At 42.5% G+C, this 22,573-nt stretch overlaps 1 protein-coding gene across 2 annotated transcripts in view; it reads left to right on the top strand.

Annotated features, from left to right (window-relative positions):
• The window catches only part of LOC141117264 (NACHT, LRR and PYD domains-containing protein 3-like), a 157,959-nt gene extending 135,696 nt beyond the window's left edge, over window positions 1-22,263 (top strand). For both annotated transcript variants that reach the window (XM_073610028.1, XM_073610027.1), the window contains exon 12: window positions 20,252-22,263. In XM_073610028.1, the coding sequence (XP_073466129.1) occupies window positions 20,252-20,342 (91 nt within the window). In that variant the 3' untranslated portion in view covers window positions 20,343-22,263. The remainder of the gene's footprint in view (window positions 1-20,251) is intronic.
• Window positions 22,264-22,573: the final 310 nt, after the last annotated feature.

The raw sequence follows: 22,573 nt of genomic DNA on the forward strand, positions 1-22,573 counted from the left end.
AATAATAATGTAGCGATACCCCCGAAGGGGCTGCTTAACCACTTCAATACAGAACACTTATATACCCTTCCTGCCCAGACCACTTTTCAGCTTTCAGCGCTCTCTTACTTTCAATGCCAATTACTCAGTCACTGTACCCAAACAACATTTTTATCATTTTTTTCCACACAAATAGAACTTTCTTTTGGTGGTATTTAATCACCGCTGTTTTTTTTATTTTTGTGACATAAGTGAAAAGAGAGCGAAAGTTTTGAAAAAAAAACAACACTTTTTTTAGTTTCTTTTTGCAAAATTTTGCAAATAAATAATTTTTGTTCATAAATTTGGGCCAACATTTATATTGCTACATATCTTTGGTAAAAATAACCCAAATAAGTGTATATTATTTGGTCTGTGTGAAAGTTAGAGTCTACAAGCTATGGTTCAAATCATTGAAAATGTATCAAACCTGATGCAATTGATGTTTTTGTTTCAGTATTTTTCAGAATGCCACTGGTGGAATCCCCTGCGTGTACTACTGATTACTTTTGTGAACTTCTCCATTCATGCCCTTAAAAATACAGTTTTGAACTGGTGCACTCATTGAAAATGCAACTGCCACTTGAGTCTGATCAACCCAATCTTATTATATATATATATATATATATATATATATATATATATATATATATATATATATAGTATCTCACAAAAATGAGTACATGGATACATGCTGAATGGTGGACACGGGCTGCATGGTGGCCAGAGGCTGCATGGGTGGGCACAGGCTGCATGGTGGCCAGAGGCTGCATGGGTGGGCACAGGCTGCATGGTGGCCAGAGGCTGCATGGTGGGCACAGGCTGCATGGTGGGTACAGGCTGCATTGTGAGCACAGGCTGCATTGTGGGCAGAGGCTGCATGGTGGGCACAGGCTGCATGGTGGACACAAGCTGCATGGTGGACACAGGCTGCATGGTGGGCAGAGGCTGCATCGGTGGACACAGGCTGCATTGGTGGACATAGGCTGCATGGGTGGGCAGAGGCTGCATTGGTGGGCACGGGCTGCATTAGTGGGCACAGGCAGGCTGCATTGGTGGGCTAAGGCAGGCTGCATTGGTGGGCACAGATAAAGTTGTTGTTAATATTTATTTTTATAACTTAATTCTGGTTGAAACATTTAAGTGTAATTTCATGAGATAATTTATGAGGGCATGTTTAGGGGCAGAATTAGGGGCAGAATTAGGGGCAGGGCAGGGTCGGGTGGGGCAACTGGTGGCGAGTAACTTTTGAGGCCTGGCTAGTAGCTCAGGACTTGAACTTTTGAGCCCTGCATTAGAAAACTGACCAGTTGCATTCCAGCCCTGTCAGTCGAGACATTCTTTTTTTGTGACACCCTGTTCAAGTGCTTCGTATTAAGAAAAATGCAAGCAAGTTTGAAGTGTGAAATTGGGCAAAAGTGCTTAAGAAACTTTGGAAATGTAAGGAAAGCTTATTGAGAAGCTATGCTATCATCTCCACAAGCGTACTGATGGCACAAGGCCTTTAAGGAAGGATGAGAAGGCTTTTAAGATGAAAAATGATCAGGACTCCCCTCTTCATCAAAAACTGAACAGAATGTGAATGCAGTGAGGTCTTTTCTCAACCATGATCAATGGCTTACTATCAGAATGATTGCAGAGGAAACAGGAATTTCAAAGTCAATTGTTCATGAAATTGTGACTAAAGTTTAGAACAAGAAAAGTGTGTGCAAAACTTGTTCCAAAGAACTTGTCACCTAATCAGAAGGAACACCGTCAACTCGTTTGCCAAGCCATGTTGGCCTATATGGAAAGAGAGACAGTTTTTTTGAGTCGAGTGATCATGGGAGATGAATCCTGGGTGTTTGCATATGATCCCAAGATGAAGAAACAAGGTTCAGAATGGCACATGCCCACGTTACCTCGCCCCAAGAAGGCTCAAATAAGCAAATCAAAAGTCAAATCAATGATTTTTATTCATGTGGAATTGACTTACTGGTCAAACTGTGAATCAAAGATTTTACCTGGAAGTTGCTTGAGACAAAGAGTTTTTCATGTGTGTCCTGAGATCAGCTCAACTTGGACCCTTCACAGAGTTTTTGGCTGAAAAACACATCACAGTGTTTCCCCATGCTTCCTACAGCCCCAACTTGGCTCCTTGTGACTTTTTCCCGAAAATGAAGAAGGGTTTGAAAAGACAGCATTTTGGTAATGTGGATATGTCCAAAGAGCCACTACACAGGCTCTGGATGCCATCCCACTTGAAGACTTACAGGGATGCTATGAAAAATGAAAAAATAGCTGGGAGCGTTGTGTATACTCACAAGGTGCATACTTTGAAGGAGACAATGTTCAATTGTAAACTTTTTCAATAAAATAATTTTTAAAATATCATTCACATTACTTTCTGGACACACCTCATATTGTCCACAGCATCTAGTCTTTGGTGGAAACTCTCTGAATTCCTCCATATATTCCTCCATATCCTGCCTATGTGCGATCTTCAGCTGGCTAAACATAGTTTCCATGTCAAGCTTAATAGGTAATAAGACAAAGCACTTGCATAGTGCCTTAGGCAGGACCCGCTTATCCTCTTCACTCCTCCTGATCTGCACCTTCTTCTTCACCATTGTCCTCCCCCCATACTCTCCATAGACTTACTATAGGGATGGGGGCTGGGTAATTGCTGCACTGTTCTGGGTATTCACAGATGTTTCCATGCTCAATATATCCAAGCTCTGATTGCCATAGAGAACCTGAGAACCTCCACAATCAAGCTGCAGAGTTGATTGTGTCTATTTGGCTGTTTCTGCTAGTGCTCCACTCTCTTCTGCCTCCACACGTGCAGATACCATCTTCCTCTGAGAGTTAGCAGTGCTGCACAGTGCCCTTTGCCGGTTAAAATAAGATTCAATTTCCCCTGCTTCTTTATTCTCTTGTGGGGCCTCTCTCCTTGGGTCCTGAGACTTTGACCGCTGCTTGTCCGATTTCCCCATCTGTCCTGGCTGCTAAGAATATCAGAGCAAGATTGGATAGCACAGGTTAACATCCATTGAAAACTCAGCACTATCTCCCCAACACACACGCTCAGCCAGAGGATCACTTTACAGACAAGTCAGAAAGCTCAGTTGTAGAGCTGCACAAAGCACCCCTGCTGCTAGCTCTGGTAATGGGGAAGCACAATATGACAGCCACTGGGAGGAACCAACAGTAGAAGCATATCGGCTTGGGGAGCACTCCATGTACCCAGGGGATTAAGGTCAACACCTAATCCAGCGAGTCTAGCGGGTCCGTCTATGGGAGGAGATCGAGGGTGAACAAAGCAGCTATTTTTTGCTCCTTCTTTTTCTAACCAACAGGCAGAGATGAACAAGAGTGGGGGAGTGGGATGGGTGAAGAAGGGGGAGAGCAGGCATGAGTTTACCTGTTTCCTGCTCCCACTCCAATGTATTCACGGTACTCAGACAGTACTCCAACCCCTGAGTGACAGCGGTGGCTCAGTGGCTGGTATTGGCTGGCATCAACAGTCTCCAAGTGCATTTAGACAACTTTAGCTGTTAGTACAGCCTGTGCATTGATTCCTGCATCGGGTTTCGGTCCCTAAACATCCACCGGTCAAAGCTAGGAGCTCTCAGCTAGCGTGCATTTTCCATGCCATTACCAGACCACGCCCCCCCATGCCACATTGTTTCATTTAACCACCTAAAGGGTAAGTTCACCTTTTCAGATAAATTACAGGTCTCCCTCCTCGCCCCCCGTCCTGCTGACCTGGACCACAGCAACCTATGGTTCTAAGCCCCTCATCAGCAGGGACGTTTTGGAGCATTTTAATTGGTCAGCACCATCACATTGGCGGCGTTGACCAATCAGTAGCCGCATAGCCCGTCCTGTCAGCTATGGAGAAGACCCCTGGATGCAGAGAAGATTTCCAAGCCCTGGACTCCTAGTGCAGATATACCGGGGCTTATAACCGGAGATTGCTGTGTTCCAGGTCAGTGGGACCGGGGGGAGGGGGGAGGGGGGAGGAGGGGAGCCTGTGTAAGTTCACCTTACAGATTTTTCTGCAAAGGTGAACTTACACTTTTAGGACTGGGCCTATTTTTCAGACTCGGTGTTTACAAGCTAAAATAATTTTTTTTGCTAGAAAATTACTCAGAACCCCCAAACATTATATAATTTTTCAGACACACTAGAAAAAAAATGGCAGTCATTGCAATACTTTATGTCACACTGTATTTGCACAGCAGTCTTTTTTTCTTATTTTTTTTCTTTTTTATTTTGACACTGTCCTTTTAAAAAAAAAAAATTTTGGTCACTTTTATTCCTATTTACAGTACAAGGAATGTAAACATCTCTTGTAATAGAAAGAAAGCATGGCAGAGCCTCTTAAATGTGAGATCTAGGGTCAAAAAGACCTCAGATCTCACATTTACACTAAATAAAATACAATAATAAAAAATTAATGTCATTTAAAAAAAAATCCTCCTTTAAGAGCATTGGGTGGAAGTTATGTTTGACATCACTTCCGAAGTTCCGCCCTCCAATGTTATGGAGCTGAGCGGGGGCCATCTTTCCCTCACTCAGCATCCATGCAGTGAGGGGAGAGAAACGATCGGCTCTGCCTCCACCGTTGGCTCCAGTTATGGAGATGACCAAAGCGTGGCTAGAGGGGTGGGGCCCCTCTCCCACCCCTGATTAAAGTGATCTCGCGGGTAATCCACTGCAGAGACCACTTTTATCGTAAAGAGAACAGTCCACCCTTTTTAAAAATACTTGGTTATCTCAGCTAGCTGCTACCATAACAACGCTATTTAATGTCAAAATAGCGAGGTATAACAACGATGGCTGGTCCTTAAGTAGTTAACCATGCTTCTGTAAGCCCCTCCCATTGTTAATGCAATTTAGCCACACCAACTATTCACTGCAGTGAGTGTAGCGTGCCACATTCCTACCCTCCTTGGGGCACCCAATTGTGTCCAAGGTCTTTTATAATCCTATAGTGTATACCACCAAAAATAATTCCTGTGCGCTGCTAAAGTGTTTGGGGTGGCTTGAATTAAAGGTGGCAATCCTAATGACATAATAAAGTGCTGTTACTTTATTCCTTTTGACTGTCAGGATGCATGAGGCTTTGTTTCCTTTATTCACCACTCTCTGAAGCAGATACCACTCAACTGGATGGTTAAGCATCATTTAGGAGTTCCACTGATATTCATTCATAATTGCATGCACATAAGGCATGATCACAATGCAATTAGTTGGAGGAAACCTTTGGATGGTTATATACATTATTGCTTTATGTTGGTTGAACATGTTTATTAAGTGTTCTTGCATAGCAAGACCACTTATTGTTATCTCACATATATATTATTCTTATTATTATAGCCAAATTTACCACCCTAACTCCTCCCACAGTTTTTACACTACATAGACAAGTAATATACCGAAACGTGTGGATTGTTCCCGAATGGTGTGCTATTACTTTGTGGAACGTTTCGCCGAATGGTTCACGAAATATCGTCGTTTTTGCGGCGAAATTGGTCCCATAGGAATGAATGGGGAAACTAGAGTGGGAGATGACAAAAGCTGGAAAATCAGAACATGATTTCTAAACTGCCGCCACTCCCTCATTTTCAAGCCCACCTACACAAATCTTATATCAAAACGTTCAGCTATCCCTGCTGCCACTAAACATGTCCACGGCTAAGCCATAGCCCTGATAGTTTTCACAATATGACCATTTGTTTGCAACTCACGCCGTCCATTGACATTCATTGAAACTACACTCTAGCCCCCTCCAAATTTGAAGGGCAATTTCTAAACTGCGACCATGCCTTCATTTTTAATATTTCAGAGACATACTATACATCAAAATCTAGGTCTGGGTCTTGTGATTCTCACAATATAAAGATCTTCGCTGTAGGATGTATAGTTTTTAAAATACCGCCATTTGTTTAGAGGTCATTTCAGGAAATTTTAGCCATTAATCAGAGTGTACTGTTAGTGTTTGTTTTGTTGCCATGGTTACCAAAGCTTCTGTTATACACAGGGGGGAGGTGGCTGGAGCATCTCAGCTGATTACAGAGCCCGGGGGGAGGGGACAGACACACCATGTACTGATTTATAATAGAGGAATATGATGGGGCAGTTTTGATGGGGTAATTCTGATGGGGCAGTTTTGATGAAGCAGTATTTGGGAAGCATAAACAGGGCATGAGCGTTGCTAGGAAACAGTGTTTGTAAACACAAGATGCTGAGACACCCCAAATGCATGTGACTTCATCTGCTAGACTTGATAATGCTTGTAGACTCCTCCCACAGTTTTCACACTACAGAGACAAATAATATACCGAAACGAGCGGATTGTTCCCGATTGGTGTGTTATTACTTTGTGGAATGTTTTGCCGAATGGTCCACGAAATGACGTTTTTGCGGCGAAATTGGTCCCATAGGAATGAATGGCGACATGTTCAAAACTAGAGTGGGAAGTGACAAAAGCTGACAACCCCATGATCAGCCAAAACATTATGACCGCCCCATGTAAAAAAAAAAATATTTTTGAAAAAAAAAAAAAAATTTTTGAAAAAAGTAAAAAAATAATCTTTGGAAAAAAAAAATCATTTTTGAAAAAAAAAAAAATATTTTTGAAAAAAAAAATATTTTTGAAAAAAAAAAAATTATTTTTGAAAAAAAAATTTCTTTAAAAAAAAATTATTTTTGAAAAAAAAATATATTTGAAAAAAAAATATTTTTGAAAAAAAAAATTATTTTTGAAAAAAAATTACTTTAAAAAAAATAATAATTTCGAAAAAAAAATTATTTTTGAAATAAAAAAATTCATTTTTGAAAAAAAAAATTACCTTTGAAAAAAAAAATTACTTTTGAAAAAAAAAATCATTTTTGAAGAAAAAAAAAATCATTTTTGATTAAAAAAAATTCATTTTTGAAAAAAAAAATTACTTTTGAAAAAAATGTTCAGCTCTTTCAGCGAATGATGGAACTTTTTTACTACTATTTATACTTTTTAAAATATTAAGCTTTTTAACACTTTTCACAGTTACTCAAGCCACTCCACCCCACCCAGTTACTCCGCCCACTCCAGTTGTAGAGGCAAGAACACTTTCACAATTTCCCCAGAAATTGTACCTTTTCTAGTTATATTTACTTTGATTCTGACTATATGATTGACAATGTGTCTGAATGATAGGGGGATATAGTTTGTAGTTCATGGACAACATTGTCTGTTCCTAATGAGGAGAGAGGGGCATGCCTAAACTGGATTAATTTATATATAAATATTATTTTGTACATCAATAAAGATATTTATATTTATTTCCTGATGGGAGAAGATCTCTATTAGGGATGGGCCGAACACCCCCCGGTTCGGTTCGCATCCAGAACATGCGAACGGACCGATAGTTCGCGCAAACATTCGAACACCATAAAAGTCTATGGAACTCGTACGTGAGAAATCAAAAGTGCGAATTTTAAAGGCTAATATGCAATTTATTGTCCTAAAAAGGGTTTGGGGACCCGGGTGCTGCCCCAGGGGACATGTATCAATGGAAAAAAAAGTTTTAAAAATGGACGTTTATTCGGGAGCAGTGATTTTAATGATGCTTAACCACTTGACGACCGCCGCACGATGATATACGTCCACAGAGCGGCACGGGCAGGCAAAAGGACATACATATACGTCCTTGCCTTCCCACAGGTGGGGGGGTCGTCTTTGGTCTGGGAGCGTTCAGTGATGAGGGGGAGGCCATCCGATTGTGGCCCCCCTCGCGATCGTTCCCAGCCAATGAGAATCCTCCCCTGCCTGTGTGTAGTACACACAGGCAGGGGATGTGATGTCATCTCTCCTCGGCTCGGCAGTTTCCGTTCCGGCGCCGAGGAGAGAAGACTTCACTGTGAGTGCACAACACATACACACACAATAGAACATGCACACTTTACACCCCCGATCCCCCCCCAATCACCCCCCCCTGTCACACTGACACCAAGCAGTATTTTTTTTTTGATTACTGCATGGTGTCAGTTTGTGACAGTTACTGTGTTAGGTCAGTTAGGGTTAGCTCCCTTTAGGTCTAGGGTACCCCCCTAACCCCCCCTAATAAAGTTTTAACCCCTTGATCACCCCCTGTCGCCAGTGTCACTAAGCGATCATTTTTCTGGTGACGCTAGTTAGGGACGTAAATATTTAGGTTCGCCGTCAGCGTTTTATAGCGACAGGGACCCCCATATACTATCTAATAAATGTTTTAACCCCTTGATTGCCCCCTAGTTAACCCTTTCACCACTGATCACCGTATAACCGTTACGGGTGACGCTGGTTAGTTCGTTTATTTTTTATAGGGTCAGGGCACCCGCCATTTATTACCGAACAAAGGTTTAGCCCCCTGATTGCCCGGCGGTGATATGCGCCGCCCCAGGCAGCGTCAGATTAGCACCAGTACCGCTAACACCCACGCACGCAGCATATGCCTCCCTTAGTGGTATAGTATCCGAACGGATCAATATCCGATCCAATCAGATCTATACTAGCGTCCCCAGCAGTTTAGGGTTCCCAAAAATGCAGCATTAGCGGGATCAGCCCAAATACCTGCTAGCACCTGCATTTTGCCCCTCCGCCCGGCCCAGCCCAGCCCACCCAAGTGCAGTATTGATCGATCAATGTCACTTCAAAACACTAAATGCATAACTGCAGCGTTCGCAGAGTCAGGCCTGATCCCTGCGATCGCTAACAGTTTTTTTGGTAGCATTTTGGTGAACTGGCAAGCACCAGCCCCAAGCAGTGTCAGGTTAGCGCCAGTAGCGCTAACACCCACGCACGCACCGTACACCTCCTGTAGTGGTATAGTATCTGATCCGATCAGATCTATACTAGCGTCCCCAGCAGTTTAGGGTTCCCAAAAACGCAGTGTTAGTGGGATCAGCCCAGATACCTGCTAGCACCTGCGTTTTGCCCCTCCGCCCGGCCCAGCCCAGCCCTCCCAAGTGCAGTATCGATCCATCACTGTCACTTACAAAACACTAAACACATAACTGCAGCGTTCGCAGAGTCAGGCCTGATCCCTGCGATCGCTAACATTTTGTTTGGTAGCGTTTTGGTGAACTGGCAAGCGCCAGCGGCCTAGTACACCCCGGTCGTAGTCAAACCAGCACTGCAGTAACACTTGGTGACGTGGCGAGTCCCATAAGTGCAGTTCAAGCTGGTGAGGTGGCAAGCACAAGTAGTGTCCTGCTGCCAACCAGAAGAAGACAAACAGGCCCGTTGTGCCCATAATGCCCTTCCTGCTGCATTCGCCAATCCTAATTGGGAACCCACCACTTCTGCAGCACCCGTAATTCCCCCATTCACATCCCCAACCAAATGCAGTCGGCTGCATGAGAGGCATTTTCTTTATGTCCTCCCGAGTACCCCTACCCAACAAACCCCCCCAAAAAGATGTTGTGTCTGCAGCAAGCACGGATATAGGCATGACACCCGCTATTATTGTCCCTCCTGTCCTGACAATCCTGGTCTTTGCATTGGTGAATGTTTTGAACGCTACCATTCACTAGTTGAGCATTAGCGTAGGGTACAGCATTGCACAGACTAGGCACACTTTCACAGGGTCTCTCAAGATGCCATCGCATTTTGAGAGACCCAAACCTGGAACCGGTTACAGTTATAAAAGTTAGTTACAAAAAAAAAGTGTAAAAAAATATATATATATATAAAATTTTAAAAAAGTTGTCGTTTTATTGTTCTCTCTCTCTCTATTCTCTCTCTATTGTTCTGCTCTTTTTTACTGTATTCTATTCTGCAATGTTTTATTGTTATTATGTTTTATCATGTTTGCTTTTCAGGTACAGTACCTGACCGCGAGATTGTGTTTCCAGCGCGATAGCATCGCGCTGGTTCTCGGCGACAGGGTACTGTGAATGTTGCGCTGGCTCGCTCATCGGGAAAGGAAAACTTTGTTTTCCTTCCGCGATGAGTGACAGGCAGCGCTGACAGCTGTCTAGTATGAATCCTGAGGCGGGAACACCGCGCCAAATTTTCAATGAAAAAAACGGCGTGGGTTCCCCCCTCGGAGGCATACCAGGCCCTTAGGTCTGGCATGGATTGTAAGGGGAACCCCCTATGCCGAAAAATCGGCGTGGGGGTCCCCCCCAAATCCATACCAGACCCTTATCCGAGCACGCAGCCCGGCCGGCCAGGAAAGGGGGTGGGGACGAGCGAGCGCCCCCCCCTCCTGAGCTGTACCAGGCCGCATGCCCTCAACATGGGGGGGTGGGTGCCTTGGGGGAGGGGGGCGCCCTGCGGCCCCCCCACCCCAAAGCACCTTGTCCCCATGTTGATGAGGACAAGGGCCTCTTCCCGACAACCCTGGCCGTTGGTTGTCGGGGTCTGCGGGCGGGGGGCTTATCGGAATCCGGGAGCCCCCCCTTAATAAGGGGGCCCCCAGATCCCGGCCCCCCACCCTGTGTGAATGAGTTTGGGGTACATGGTACCCCTACCCATTCACCTAGGGAAAAGTGTCAATATAAAAAAAACACACTACACAGATTTTAAGAGTAATTTATTAGTCAGCTCCGGGGTCTTCTTCCGACTTCGGGGGGTCTCCTTCCGACTTCTCCCGGTGTTCGGCCTCTTCTCCCGGGCCCCGCCGCTATCTTCTTCCAGCTCTATTGCCAGCGAGGGGCCCGGTCTGCTGCCGCTGTCTCGCCGCCGCTGTCTCGCCGCCGCTGTCTTGTCGCCGCTGTCTCTCCGCTTCTTCTCTTCTTTTCTTCTTCCCCGATGTTGACACGATGCTCTCTCCGGCTCGAATGCTGTGTGCGAGCTGCGGAGCCATTTATATAGGCGGTAACCCCGCCCCCTTACGACGTCATGATCCCAGCATGCGCAGGGACTCTGGGGCCACGCCCCCTTATGACGCCAGAGTCCCTGCGCATGCTGGGATCATGACGTCGTAAGGGGGCGGGGTTACCGCCTATATAAATGGCTCCGCAGCTCGCACACAGCATTCGAGCCGGAGAGAGCGTCGTGTCAACATCGGGGAAGAAGAAAAGAAGAGAAGAAGCGGAGAGACAGCGGCGACAAGACAGCGGCGGCGAGACAGCGGCGGCGAGACAGCGGCAGCAGACCGGGCCCCTCGCTGGCAATAGAGCTGGAAGAAGATAGCGGCGGGGCCCGGGAGAAGAGGCCGAACACCGGGAGAAGTCGGAAGGAGACCCCCCGAAGTCGGAAGAAGACCCCGGAGCTGACTAATAAATTACTCTTAAAATCTGTGTAGTGTGTTTTTTTTATATTGACACTTTTCCCTAGGTGAATGGGTAGGGGTACCATGTACCCCAAACTCATTCACACAGGGTGGGGGGCTGGGATCTGGGGGCCCCCTTATTAAGGGGGGGCTCCCGGATTCCGATAAGCCCCCCACCCGCAGACCCCGACAACCAACGGCCAGGGTTGTCGGGAAGAGGCCCTTGTCCTCATCAACATGGGGACAAGGTGCTTTGGGGTGGGGGGGCCGCAGGGCGCCCCCCTCCCCCAAGGCACCCACCCCCCATGTTGAGGGCATGCGGCCTGGTACGGCTCAGGAGGGGGGGGGCGCTCTCTCGTCCCCACCCCCTTTCCTGGCCGGCCGGGCTGCGTGCTCGGATAAGGGTCTGGTATGGATTTGGGGGGGACCCCCACGCCGATTTTTCGGCATAGGGGGTTCCCCTTACAATCCATGCCAGACCTAAGGGCCTGGTATGCCTCCGAGGGGGGAACCCACGCCGGTTTTTTCATTGAAAATTTGGCGCGGTGTTCCCGCCTCAGGATTCATACTAGACAGCTGTCAGCGCTGCCTGTCACTCATCGCGGAAGGAAAACAAAGTTTTCCTTTCCCGATGACTGAGACATCTCGGCGCTGGCTCCTGCGACGGGGCTCGTAGGTGTCAAATCTCGCCGAGAAGTGCGGCGAGATTGACACAATATTGCGGTCACCTACTGTATGCAATTTTTTATACTTTACCGTTTACTGTGTTTTATTATTAACCATTTTTTTGTCTTCAGGTACGCCATTCACGACTTTGAGTGGTTATACCAGAATGATGCCTGCAGGTTTAGGTATAATCTTGGTATCATTCATTTCAGCCAGTGGTCGGCTTTCATGTAAAAGCAATCCTAGCGGCTAATTAGCTTCTAGACTGCTTTTATAAGCAGAGGAAGGGAATGCCCCCCCCACCGTCTTCCGTGTTTTTCTCTGGCTCTCCTGTCTCAACAGGGAACCTGAGAATGCAGCCGGTGATTCAGCCAGCTGACCATAGAGCTGATCAGAGACCAGAGTGGCTCCAAACATCTCTATGGCCTAAGAAACCGGAAGCTACGAGCATTTCATGACTTAGATTTCGCCGGATGTAAACATCGCCATTGGGAAATTGGGAAAGCATTTTATCACACCGATCTTGGTGTGGTCAGATGCTTTGAGGGCAGAGGAGAGATCTAGGGTCTAATAGACCCCAATTTTTTCAAAAAAGAGTACCTGTCACTACCTATTGCTATCATAGGGGATATTTAAATTCCCTGAGATAACAATAAAAATGATTAAAAAAAAATATGAAAGGAACAGTTTAAAAATAAGATCAAAAAGCAAAAAAATAATAAAGAAAAACAAAAAAAAAAGCACCCCTGTCCCCCCCTGCTCTCGCGCAAAGGCGAACGCAAGCGTCGGTCTGGCGTCAAATGTAAACAGCAATTGCACCATGCATGTGAGGTGTCACCGCGAAGGTCAGATCGAGGGCAGTAATTTTAGCAGTAAACCTCCTCTGTAAATCTAAAGTGGTAATCTGTAAAGGCTTTTAAAGGCTTTTAAAAATGTATTTAGTTTGTCGCCACTGCACGTTTGTGCACAATTTTAAAGCATGTCATGTTTGGTATCCATGTACTCGGCCTAAGATCATCTTTTTTATTTCATCAAACATTTGGGCAATATAGTGTGTTTTAGTGCATTAAAATTTAAAAAAGTGTGTTTTTTCCCAAAAAATGCGTTTGAAAAATCGCTGCGCAAATACTGTGTGAAAAAAAAATGAAACACCCACCATTTTAATCTGTAGGGCATTTGCTTTAAAAAAATATATAATGTTTGGGGGCTCAAAGTAATTTTCTTGCAAAAAAAATAATTTTTTCATGTAAACAAAAAGTGTCAGAAAGGGCTTTGTCTTCAAGTGGTTAGAAGAGTGGGTGATGTGTGACATAAGCTTCTAAATGTTGTGCATAAAATGCCAGGACAGTTCAAAACCCCCCCAAATGACCCCATTTTGAAAAGTAGACACCCCAAGCTATTTGCTGAGAGGCATGTCGAGTCCATGGAAAATTTTTTTTTGTGACACAAGTTGCGGGAAAGAGACAAATTTTTTTTTTTTTTTTTGCACAAAGTTGTTACTAAATGATATATTGCTCAAACATGCCATGGGAATATGTGAAATTACACCCCAAAATACATTCTGTTGCTTCTCCTGAGTATGGGGATACCACATGTGTGAGACTTTTTGGGAGCCTAGCCGCGTACGGGACCCCGAAAACCAAGCACCGCCTTCAGGCTTTCTAAGGGCGTAAATTTTTGATTTCACTCTTCACTGCCTATCACAGTTTCGGAGGCCATGGAATGCCCAGGTGGCACAAACCCCCCCAAATGACCCCATTTTGTAATATAGACACCCCAAGCTATTTGCTGAGAGGTATAGTGAGTATTTTGCAGACCTCACTTTTTGTCAAAAAGTTTTGAAAATTGAAAAAAGAAAAAAAAATGTTTTTTCTTGTCTTTCTTCATTTTCAAAAACAAATGAGAGCTGCAAAATACTCACCATGCCTCTCAGCAAATAGCTTGGGGTGTCTACTTTACAAAATGGGGTCATTTGGGGGGGTTTTGTGCCATCTGCGCATTTTATGGCCTTCAAAACTGTGATAGGTAGTGAGGAGTAAAATCAAAAATTTACACCCTTAGAAATCCTGAAGGCGGTGATTGGTTTTCGGGGCCCCATACGTGGCTAGGCTCCCAAAAAGTCCCACACATGTGGTATCCCCGTACTCAGGAGAAGCAGCTGAATGTATTTTGGGGTGCAATTCCACATAGGCCCATGGCCTGTGTGAGCAATATATCATTTAGTGACAACTTTTTGTAAATATTTTTTTTTTTGTCATTATTCAATCACTTGGGACAAAAAAAATAAATATTCAATGGGTTCAACATGCCTCTCAGCAATTTCCTTGGGGTGTCTACTTTCCAAAATGGGGTCATTTGGGGGGGGGTTGTACTGCCCTGCAATTTTAGCACATCAAGAAATGACATAGGCATCATAAACTAAAAGCTGTGTAAATTCCAGAAAATGTACCCTAGTTTGTAGACGCTATAACTTTTGCGCAAACCAATAAATATACGCTTATTGACTTTTTTTTTACCAAAGACATGTGGCCGAATACATTTTGGCCTAAATGTATGACTAAAATTGAGTTTATTGGATTTTTTTTATAACAAACAGTAGAAAATATCATTTTTTTTCAAAATGTTCTGTCTTTTTCCGTTTATAGCGCAAAAAATAAAAATGGCAGAGATGATCAAATACCATCAAAAGAAAGCTCTATTTGTGGGAAGAAAAGGACGCAAATTTCGTTTGGGTACAGCATTTCATGACCGCGCAATTAGCAGTTAAAGCGACGCAGTGCCAAATTGGAAAAAGTCCTCTGGTCCTTAGGCAGCATAATGGTCCGGGGCTGAAGTGGTTAAAGTGAAAAAATAAAAGTGAAATATTCCTTTAAATATCATACCTGGGGGGTGTCTATAGTATTCCTATAAAGTGGTGCGTGTTTCCCATGCTTATAACAGTCCTTGCACAAAATGACATTTCTAAAGGAATAAAAGTAATTTAACACTGAGGCTTTAATGTAATGTCGGGTCCCAGCAATATGAATGAAAATCAGTGAGACAAACGGCATGGGTACCCCCCCAGCCCATTACCAGGCCCTTTGGGTCTTGTATGGATATTAAGGGGAACCCCGCACCCAAATTAAAAAAAGGAAAGGCGTGGGGCCCCCAGGCCCTATATACTCTGAACAGCAGTATACAGGCGGTGCAAACAAGACAGGGACTGTAGGTTTGTTGTTAAGTAGAATCTGTTTGTAATTTTGAAGTGGTAGCTCCAGCCAAGAAATCTATTTTTAAGCTTTTTGGAAAACTTAGGGAAGGGTTATCACCCCTGTAACAAGTGTTTTGCTGTCTGTGCACCTCTTCAGAAGATTTCACCTCACTTTCTGTCCCAATGACAATTGGATTTTGAAAATTTGGGGTTTTTAAGGGAAACAAGGATTGGTGATAAATCAGTGGAGGAGACACCTTTTTCCCACATAAACTCTTACAGGAGAGAATTTCCCTTCCTAGGGGTAGATTTCATCTCACTTCCTGTTGTTTCCTTCCGTTTGCAAGTAGGAGTTGTTTGTAAGTTGGATGTTTGAAAGTAGGGGCCTGCCCTATATACTCTGCAGAAATTGGGGCCTTAGGTGTTGTTGTGGTCACAACACTGTAAGCCCTCACAGGGCCCTGCTGTGAAATATTAGATCAAGAATTGTAATTACATGCCCCTGTTGAACAGGGGCAGAAAAATTGGGCCTTTGGTGATGGTGGTGGTACTGGTGCCTCAACACTGTAAGTCCTCACAGTTACTCTTGGTGAGCGCTTGAACGGGCCCTGCTGCAAAGTATTGCATCAAAAATTGTAATTACATGCACCTGTTGAACAGGGGCAGAAAAATTGGGACTTTGGTGGTTGTGGTGGTGGTGCTGGTGAGATATTAAAAGGAGCTAGCCAAGGTGATCCAGAAGGGATCAGAAAAGGGGTTGTTAAACAAAAGAGAACCTAAATATCTACAGCCGAATGTATGCAGGGTACCTGTCATCTACACATTACCCAAGATCCATAAGGATAATGTTAAACCCCCAGGTAGGTCTATCGTTAATGGGATTAACTCTGTAGGTCCACGAATTGGGGAATATATCGATTGGTTTCTACAACCTGTGGTGAAGAAAACTAGGTCGTATCTGAGAGATACGAAACATCTCATTCAGCTGTTAAATGATATTACTCTGATGGATGGACCTGTATATTTAGCAACGGCTGACGTTGCATCCCTCTATACAATTATCAATCACAAGGAGGCCATCCAAGCAACTAAATGGGCCCTGAGAAATTTGAGTGATCTAAAATGTAAACAGAGAAGGTTCCTTCTGGATTGTTTGAGATACAGGTTAGATTCCAACTACTTTTGGTTTAATGGCAGCTACTTCAAACAAATATGTGGAATTGCGATGGGCGCAAAGTATGCGCCCAGTGTTGCCAACTTAACCATGTCGGAATGGGAAGAGGAGTCACTATATAATAATGTACCACATCAACTCACAGTATTCAAAAGATATGTAGATGACATTATTGTAGTTTGGAGTGGTAATAGAGAGAGTCTCATGGATTTTTGCTTTAATTTAAATACCAACAACAAAAATATAAAGCTCACGTGGGAGATAAGTGATGAAATAATTAGCTTTTTAGACTTATTAGTAGAAAGAGAAGGTAGTAAATTGATTACAGAAACCTATTTCAAAACAGTTGATAGAAACAGTTACTTGCCCCTTGATAGCTGTCATCATACCCTATGGTTGGATAATATACCAAAGGGACAATTAATAAGATTAAGACAGAACTGTACCACCAAGGAAGTGTTTTTGGAACAAGCAGAAATGATTGGAGAGAGGTTCATTCAAAACGGATATCATCCTGAATTAATTGAAGGAAAAATATAGGAGGTCTCATTAGATAGAGAAAAATTGATACAAGACAATATTAAAAAAACAGCCAATCAAGAGAAGGTATTTATTGTTTTTGATTTTAATATCCAATATAAACAAATTGAGAGAGTTTTTAAAAACCACTGGGATATTATTAGAGTGGATCTACACTTAGGTACGATTCTTCTGGAAAGACCAAAATTTACCTATAGGAGGGCCCCTACCCTGAGGGATTGCTTGGCAAAAATGTCCTTGATCCCCAGGCTAAGAAAACTTTTTTCAAGGTAAAGGATACTACACTTGTAGTGTAATTGTTACACGTGTCAACACACAAAAGAAAGCAAGAAAAAGAAATCTAGCTTCACGTCAGCGGTGACGTTAAAGAATTATGCAATAGAAGATTTTATATCATGCCGTAGTGAAGGCGTTGTGTACCTTTTGGAATGTCCCTGCCATATCCAATATATTGGCAGAACGAAGAGGGAATTATGGAAGAGGTTGAGGGAACATGTCCAACACATCAAAAAAGGTTTTGAGAAGCATAGTCTGTCAAGACATTATGCTAAATATCATAATAGAGACCCCTCATCTTTACAAGTCCGTGGAATAGAAAAATATAAACCCCATTGGAGAGGTAATAATAAAGTAATTAAAATTAGTCAAGCTTAGTCCCCATGGATATACAAATTACGTACTTTGGCGCCATTAGGACATAATGTCGAATTTGATCTAAATTGTTTTTTATCTAATATTAATATTTATGAGTATTTTCTACTTTCTTTATTACTGTTTAGATTGGCTTGTGGGTGAAATCTGTTATTTTACCATTAGATGGCACTGGAGAGTTTTTTGGCTGTGGGGTATTGAATTGCTGGACTTTACCAGCTGTCACCAATTAGAACATTTATTGCCTTACTGGTCATTGTTTGACGTTCTGTGGCTTGCAGGGATTTATTTATGAAATGTTAGTTACTACTTCCCCACTAGATGTCATTATTGAGACTTGAATTGTGTCCTGTGTATTTTTAGAATTTTCGTTAGAAATGTGAGTTTTCACATTTCCACTAGATGTCCCCAGTGAGTTTTTGGAGGATTTTCGATATACGCGCTTTTTCTTTCAACCACTGGATGGCGTTTGGTGTATGTTATATGAATTACTATGCATTTGATTTTTAAATATGTATACTCATTTATAATGCCCAGTAATTATTTTATCCTGTTCTATATGATATTTTTACTGAATTGCTTCATTTCTTGAATTTGCTGCGGTCATGACAGTGGAAGAGACTATTTAAACTGGCTTATTGACCCTTTGAGAAAGTCATGTGAGTGGTGACGCAACGTGTCAGGGAGGAGTCAGGTGTCGTTACTTCCTGGTCACGGCCGAGACCAGAGGTATTCGTTCTGATTACAGAGTTCTGCGATTTTAAGTAAGTTGCTATGTGTGCTGGATAAAATAAATGTTTTAAATACTACACAATGGAGCCACCCTTTTTCTTTTAATAAATACCCTCACCATTATTACTGAGTCTGGAGATCAGAGATCGAAGTTGGGTGCTGGATACCGGGTATCTCCTGGAGGTGACCAGTGAAGGTTGATCGTTTTGAGGAATTCGCACTGATTGCTGATCCGAGCTCCACTTGGCCCATAGGGGCTGCTGCCAGAGGTGAGAGGCTGGGGGAAACAGGTGGCACACTCCGGATGGTGATTGAATGGAATAGACTTTTTCACATCGATCGTTTGCTGCACTGGCACTTTAATTCACTTACGGACTGCTGCAATTAGGTTTGTTTTTTGTTGCTGGGATTTCAACTTTAATATTTAGTGGATCTCTGCTTTTCATCATGTTATTTATATTCCTTTGACATTTACTTTAGAAAAATGGAATCGAGCTAAGAAGGGGACTGGTGGCCATAGATGACCATCAATCCTCCTTGTAAGTGAATAAGTGAAAAATGATATGTGTAGAACATGTAAATTATAATGAACTACCAATGTGAATGGATAAATAATAAATAGATAATCCATCAGAAATGCATTATTCATGTACAACAGTGGAAAAAATATAATATAAGTCCGTATATAGACAATAAGATGAATCACCCAGGTGATTATTAGAAATCAATTAGGGTCCTGCTGAATAAGGACAAAGTGCTTGGTCCACCACCACATATAGAGAGACTGGCCGCTTACCATATTCATCTTATTGTCTATATACGGACTTATATTATATTTTTTCCACTGTTGTACATGAATAATGAATTTCTGATGGATTATCTATTTATTATTTATCCATTCATATTGGTAGTTCATTACAATTTACATGTTCTATACATATAATTTTTCACTTATTCACTTACAAGGAGGATTGATGGTCAACTATGGTCACCAGTCCCCTTCTTAGCGTGATTCCATTTTTCTAATTTGATTTTATTGTGTCTGTGTTGCATATAGGAATTTGCAACTTTTATAATTTATTGTTTACACATTTCACCTATGCACAGTTTCTTCCCTTTCCCCTTTGACATTTACTGTCATATTGTATCACATATGCACTTTATATTGCACCTTTTTTATTTTTCTGTGCAGTAGGATTAGTTATTATTGTATATTTGAAGATATTGCCATTGATTTGCACTTTAATTTATATTGCATGATTATTATTGCAATTTTGAAGATACCAATTGTCATTGATTTGCACTTGTTTTTTGCTGCTATATTTATGCACTTTTACCTGCACTTATTTATCTGCTATATTTATGCACTTTTACCTGCACTTATTTATCTGCTATATTTATGCACTTTCGCTATATAATAGTACACAGGTTAGTTAGCGCCGCATATATCTATTTATTTATATTACATTGGAGTTGTGTGAGATCACTTTTTTATGCTGGCAGCTTCTTTCCATTCGCATTTCACATTGTGGTTTTGCGCATAAGTTATCCCCCTATATTAGCTAACTGAATCAACTGCCTGCCTGAAGTATATTAGAAACAGTACAGCAGGAACGGTCTGCAGTGAGGTCTAGCTAACTGACTAAACTGCCTACTCAAAGTAAATGAAATGACACACTCTCTCTGCAGGAGGCCGTATATAGTGTGGGGCATGGACTTAACCCCCTGAGCCATAATTGGCCAAAGGCACCCTGCTTTTGGCCAATTATGGCTCTCTTCGCTGACGGCGCTGTGATTGGCCAAAGCATGCGGGTCATAGTGCATGCTTGGCCATGCTTGGCCAATCATCAGCCAGCAATGCACTGCGATGACGCAGTGCATTATGGGCCATGACGCGCTGCTCGAATTTGGCGCAAACGGCCCATCGAACAATCGAACAGCTGATGTTCGAGTCGAACTCATGTTGAACTCAAACAGACAGCCCATCCCTAATCGCTATGAGGTGAGAGTGTTCTGCTGAGATCTGATGACTAGTTGTATTCTCTCTTCTAGGATCAAGTACAACAATTTTTCATTGGAAGCAAAAAGAGAACTAGAAAAGCTGAGAAAGCTCCGGCTGGGACTGGAGATTTACTTAGAATAACCCCAGAGAAGAGGCTTTGTCACATCGGTGAATGGAGTCAGGACTTTGCTCTGGATGATGAGGAGAAGGAGATTTAGAAACTACAAATCCAATCCAAGAGGAGAATGATCCTCCACAGATGAACTAATACACAATATACAAGGACAGGATGGAGAGGGATTTTGTAATAAAGGGGTTAAAGGCATTCTCTGTTAAAAATAAACATTTCACATACAAAATAACTCTAGGAACACAACCAGACTGATGATCGGTTCCGATTGTTACCCCGGTCTTCATCTTACACATTTCTTACTAAACCTCTATATCTGCTGAAATTCTTTTTTTTCTGGATGGATTCTTGTGCCAATGTTTTGCCAGCAATCCCGTTTTTTTTCAAGGGAAGAGAAATCCGAGGTTTCCATGGAAATGCCAGAACAAGATTCAGTCCCCTTCTCATAGTGCCTGCATGATGCTAAGCACACTGTGGGCCAACCAGCCTCCCACACTGACTCCTCTCTTTATATTCCTGTCTTTCGTGGCAATTTGTATTACAGACATTTATTAAGTCATAATTGTTATTGTGATTGGCTAATAGTCTATTAAACTATCTTGTGGCAGCTGATTTGGGGTGTAACAAATTACAAAGTTAACTAAACCCAGTGACAAGCACTCTGTCTGCCGGCACTTCGATTTTCCAGCTCTTGGGACCACAATCTGTGTGTATGGTGAGACCGAGTGTCATCACGTATTATTGACAGTGTGGTTTTAGTTTGGCCATTCAGGGCCACTGCTATAATAGCAATAACTATACTTTAATAGTTAGTTATTCGTAGTTAGTTATTAATTCGGATTTTCCAATTTCTGAATTTTAGAATTTCCGGATTTTGGATTTTCGAATTTACGAATTTTCGAATTTACGAATTTTCGAATTTACGAATTTTCAAATTTATGAATTTTTAAATTTACGAATTTCGATCTGAAAAACGAAAAAAAAATGAATGAAACCAAAATGAAAACAAATGAATTTTTCGGCAGTGCACAAGTACAGGCAACCTATGTTACTCTATGAGGATGCAGCAGCTGTACTAACAGCCGCAGGTCCTAATATGACAGGCGTGTGGATGTAGGTGTACAGCCCCGAACAGACAGTGTGCATTCAGGGCCACTCACCTGCACACCTATCAAATTAACAGGTGCGGCTGTGTTCATATGGCTGTTGCATCCTCATAGAGTAACAGGTGGCTCCAGCTGCACAAACAAACCGCTCATACAAAAGAACCCGTGTGAATGTGCCCTTTTTTTTACATTTATTTATACATTTTTTTTTAATGATTGTTTACAATTTTTTAAACTATTTTTTTATTATTTTTTACAACTTGTATGATTTTTTACATTTTTAAAACATTTTTTTAATTTTTATTGTTGGGGGGGGGTGCATGGGTGACATATAAGGGGTCTAAACAGACCCCTGACATCTCACCTCTCACCCTTGAGACAGAGAAAGAAATTAAGGACGATTTCTTCAATTTCTTTCTCTGCAACCTTAGCTGTATTAAAGATGAATGAACAGGAGAAAGAAGCTCCTCCCCATTCATAAATGAAAGCATAGTAAACACAGTTTACTATACTGTAGTTATTAATGGACACAGGAGCGATCTACACAGATCACCTACTGTGTCCATTCAGAAAAGAAAGGGTCAGTGAATTACATACAGTGACTTGAAAAAGTATTCACACCCCTTGAAATTTTGCACATTTTGTCATGTTACAACCAAAAACATAAATGTATTTTATTGGGATTTTATGCAATAGGCCAACACAAAGTGGCAAATAATTGTGAAGTGGAAGGGAAATGATAAATGGTTTTCAATTTTTTTTTACAAATAAATATGTGAAAAGTGTGGCGTGCATTTGTATTCAGACCCCTTTACTCTGATACCCCTAACTAAAATCTAGTGGAACCAATTGCCTTCAGAAGTCACCTATTTAGTAAATAGAGTCCACTTGTGTGTAATTTAATCTCAGTATAAATTCAGCTGTGAAGCCCTCAGAGTTTTTTTTAGAGAACCTTAGTGAACAAACAGCATCATGAAGGCCAAGGAACACACTAGCAGGTGTGATGGGGTATGATGGGACAGTGACGTCATAAGGGGTGGGGTCACTGGATTACATCACCCGGTGACCCCGCCCTATGCCTACATAAGTCGTTGCGCACCGCACACACGGCATTACAGCGGGAGAGATTGTTGAGT

Source organism: Aquarana catesbeiana, linkage group LG13 (assembly GCF_042186555.1).
Source record: "Aquarana catesbeiana isolate 2022-GZ linkage group LG13, ASM4218655v1, whole genome shotgun sequence".
NCBI lineage: Eukaryota > Metazoa > Chordata > Amphibia > Anura > Ranidae > Aquarana > Aquarana catesbeiana.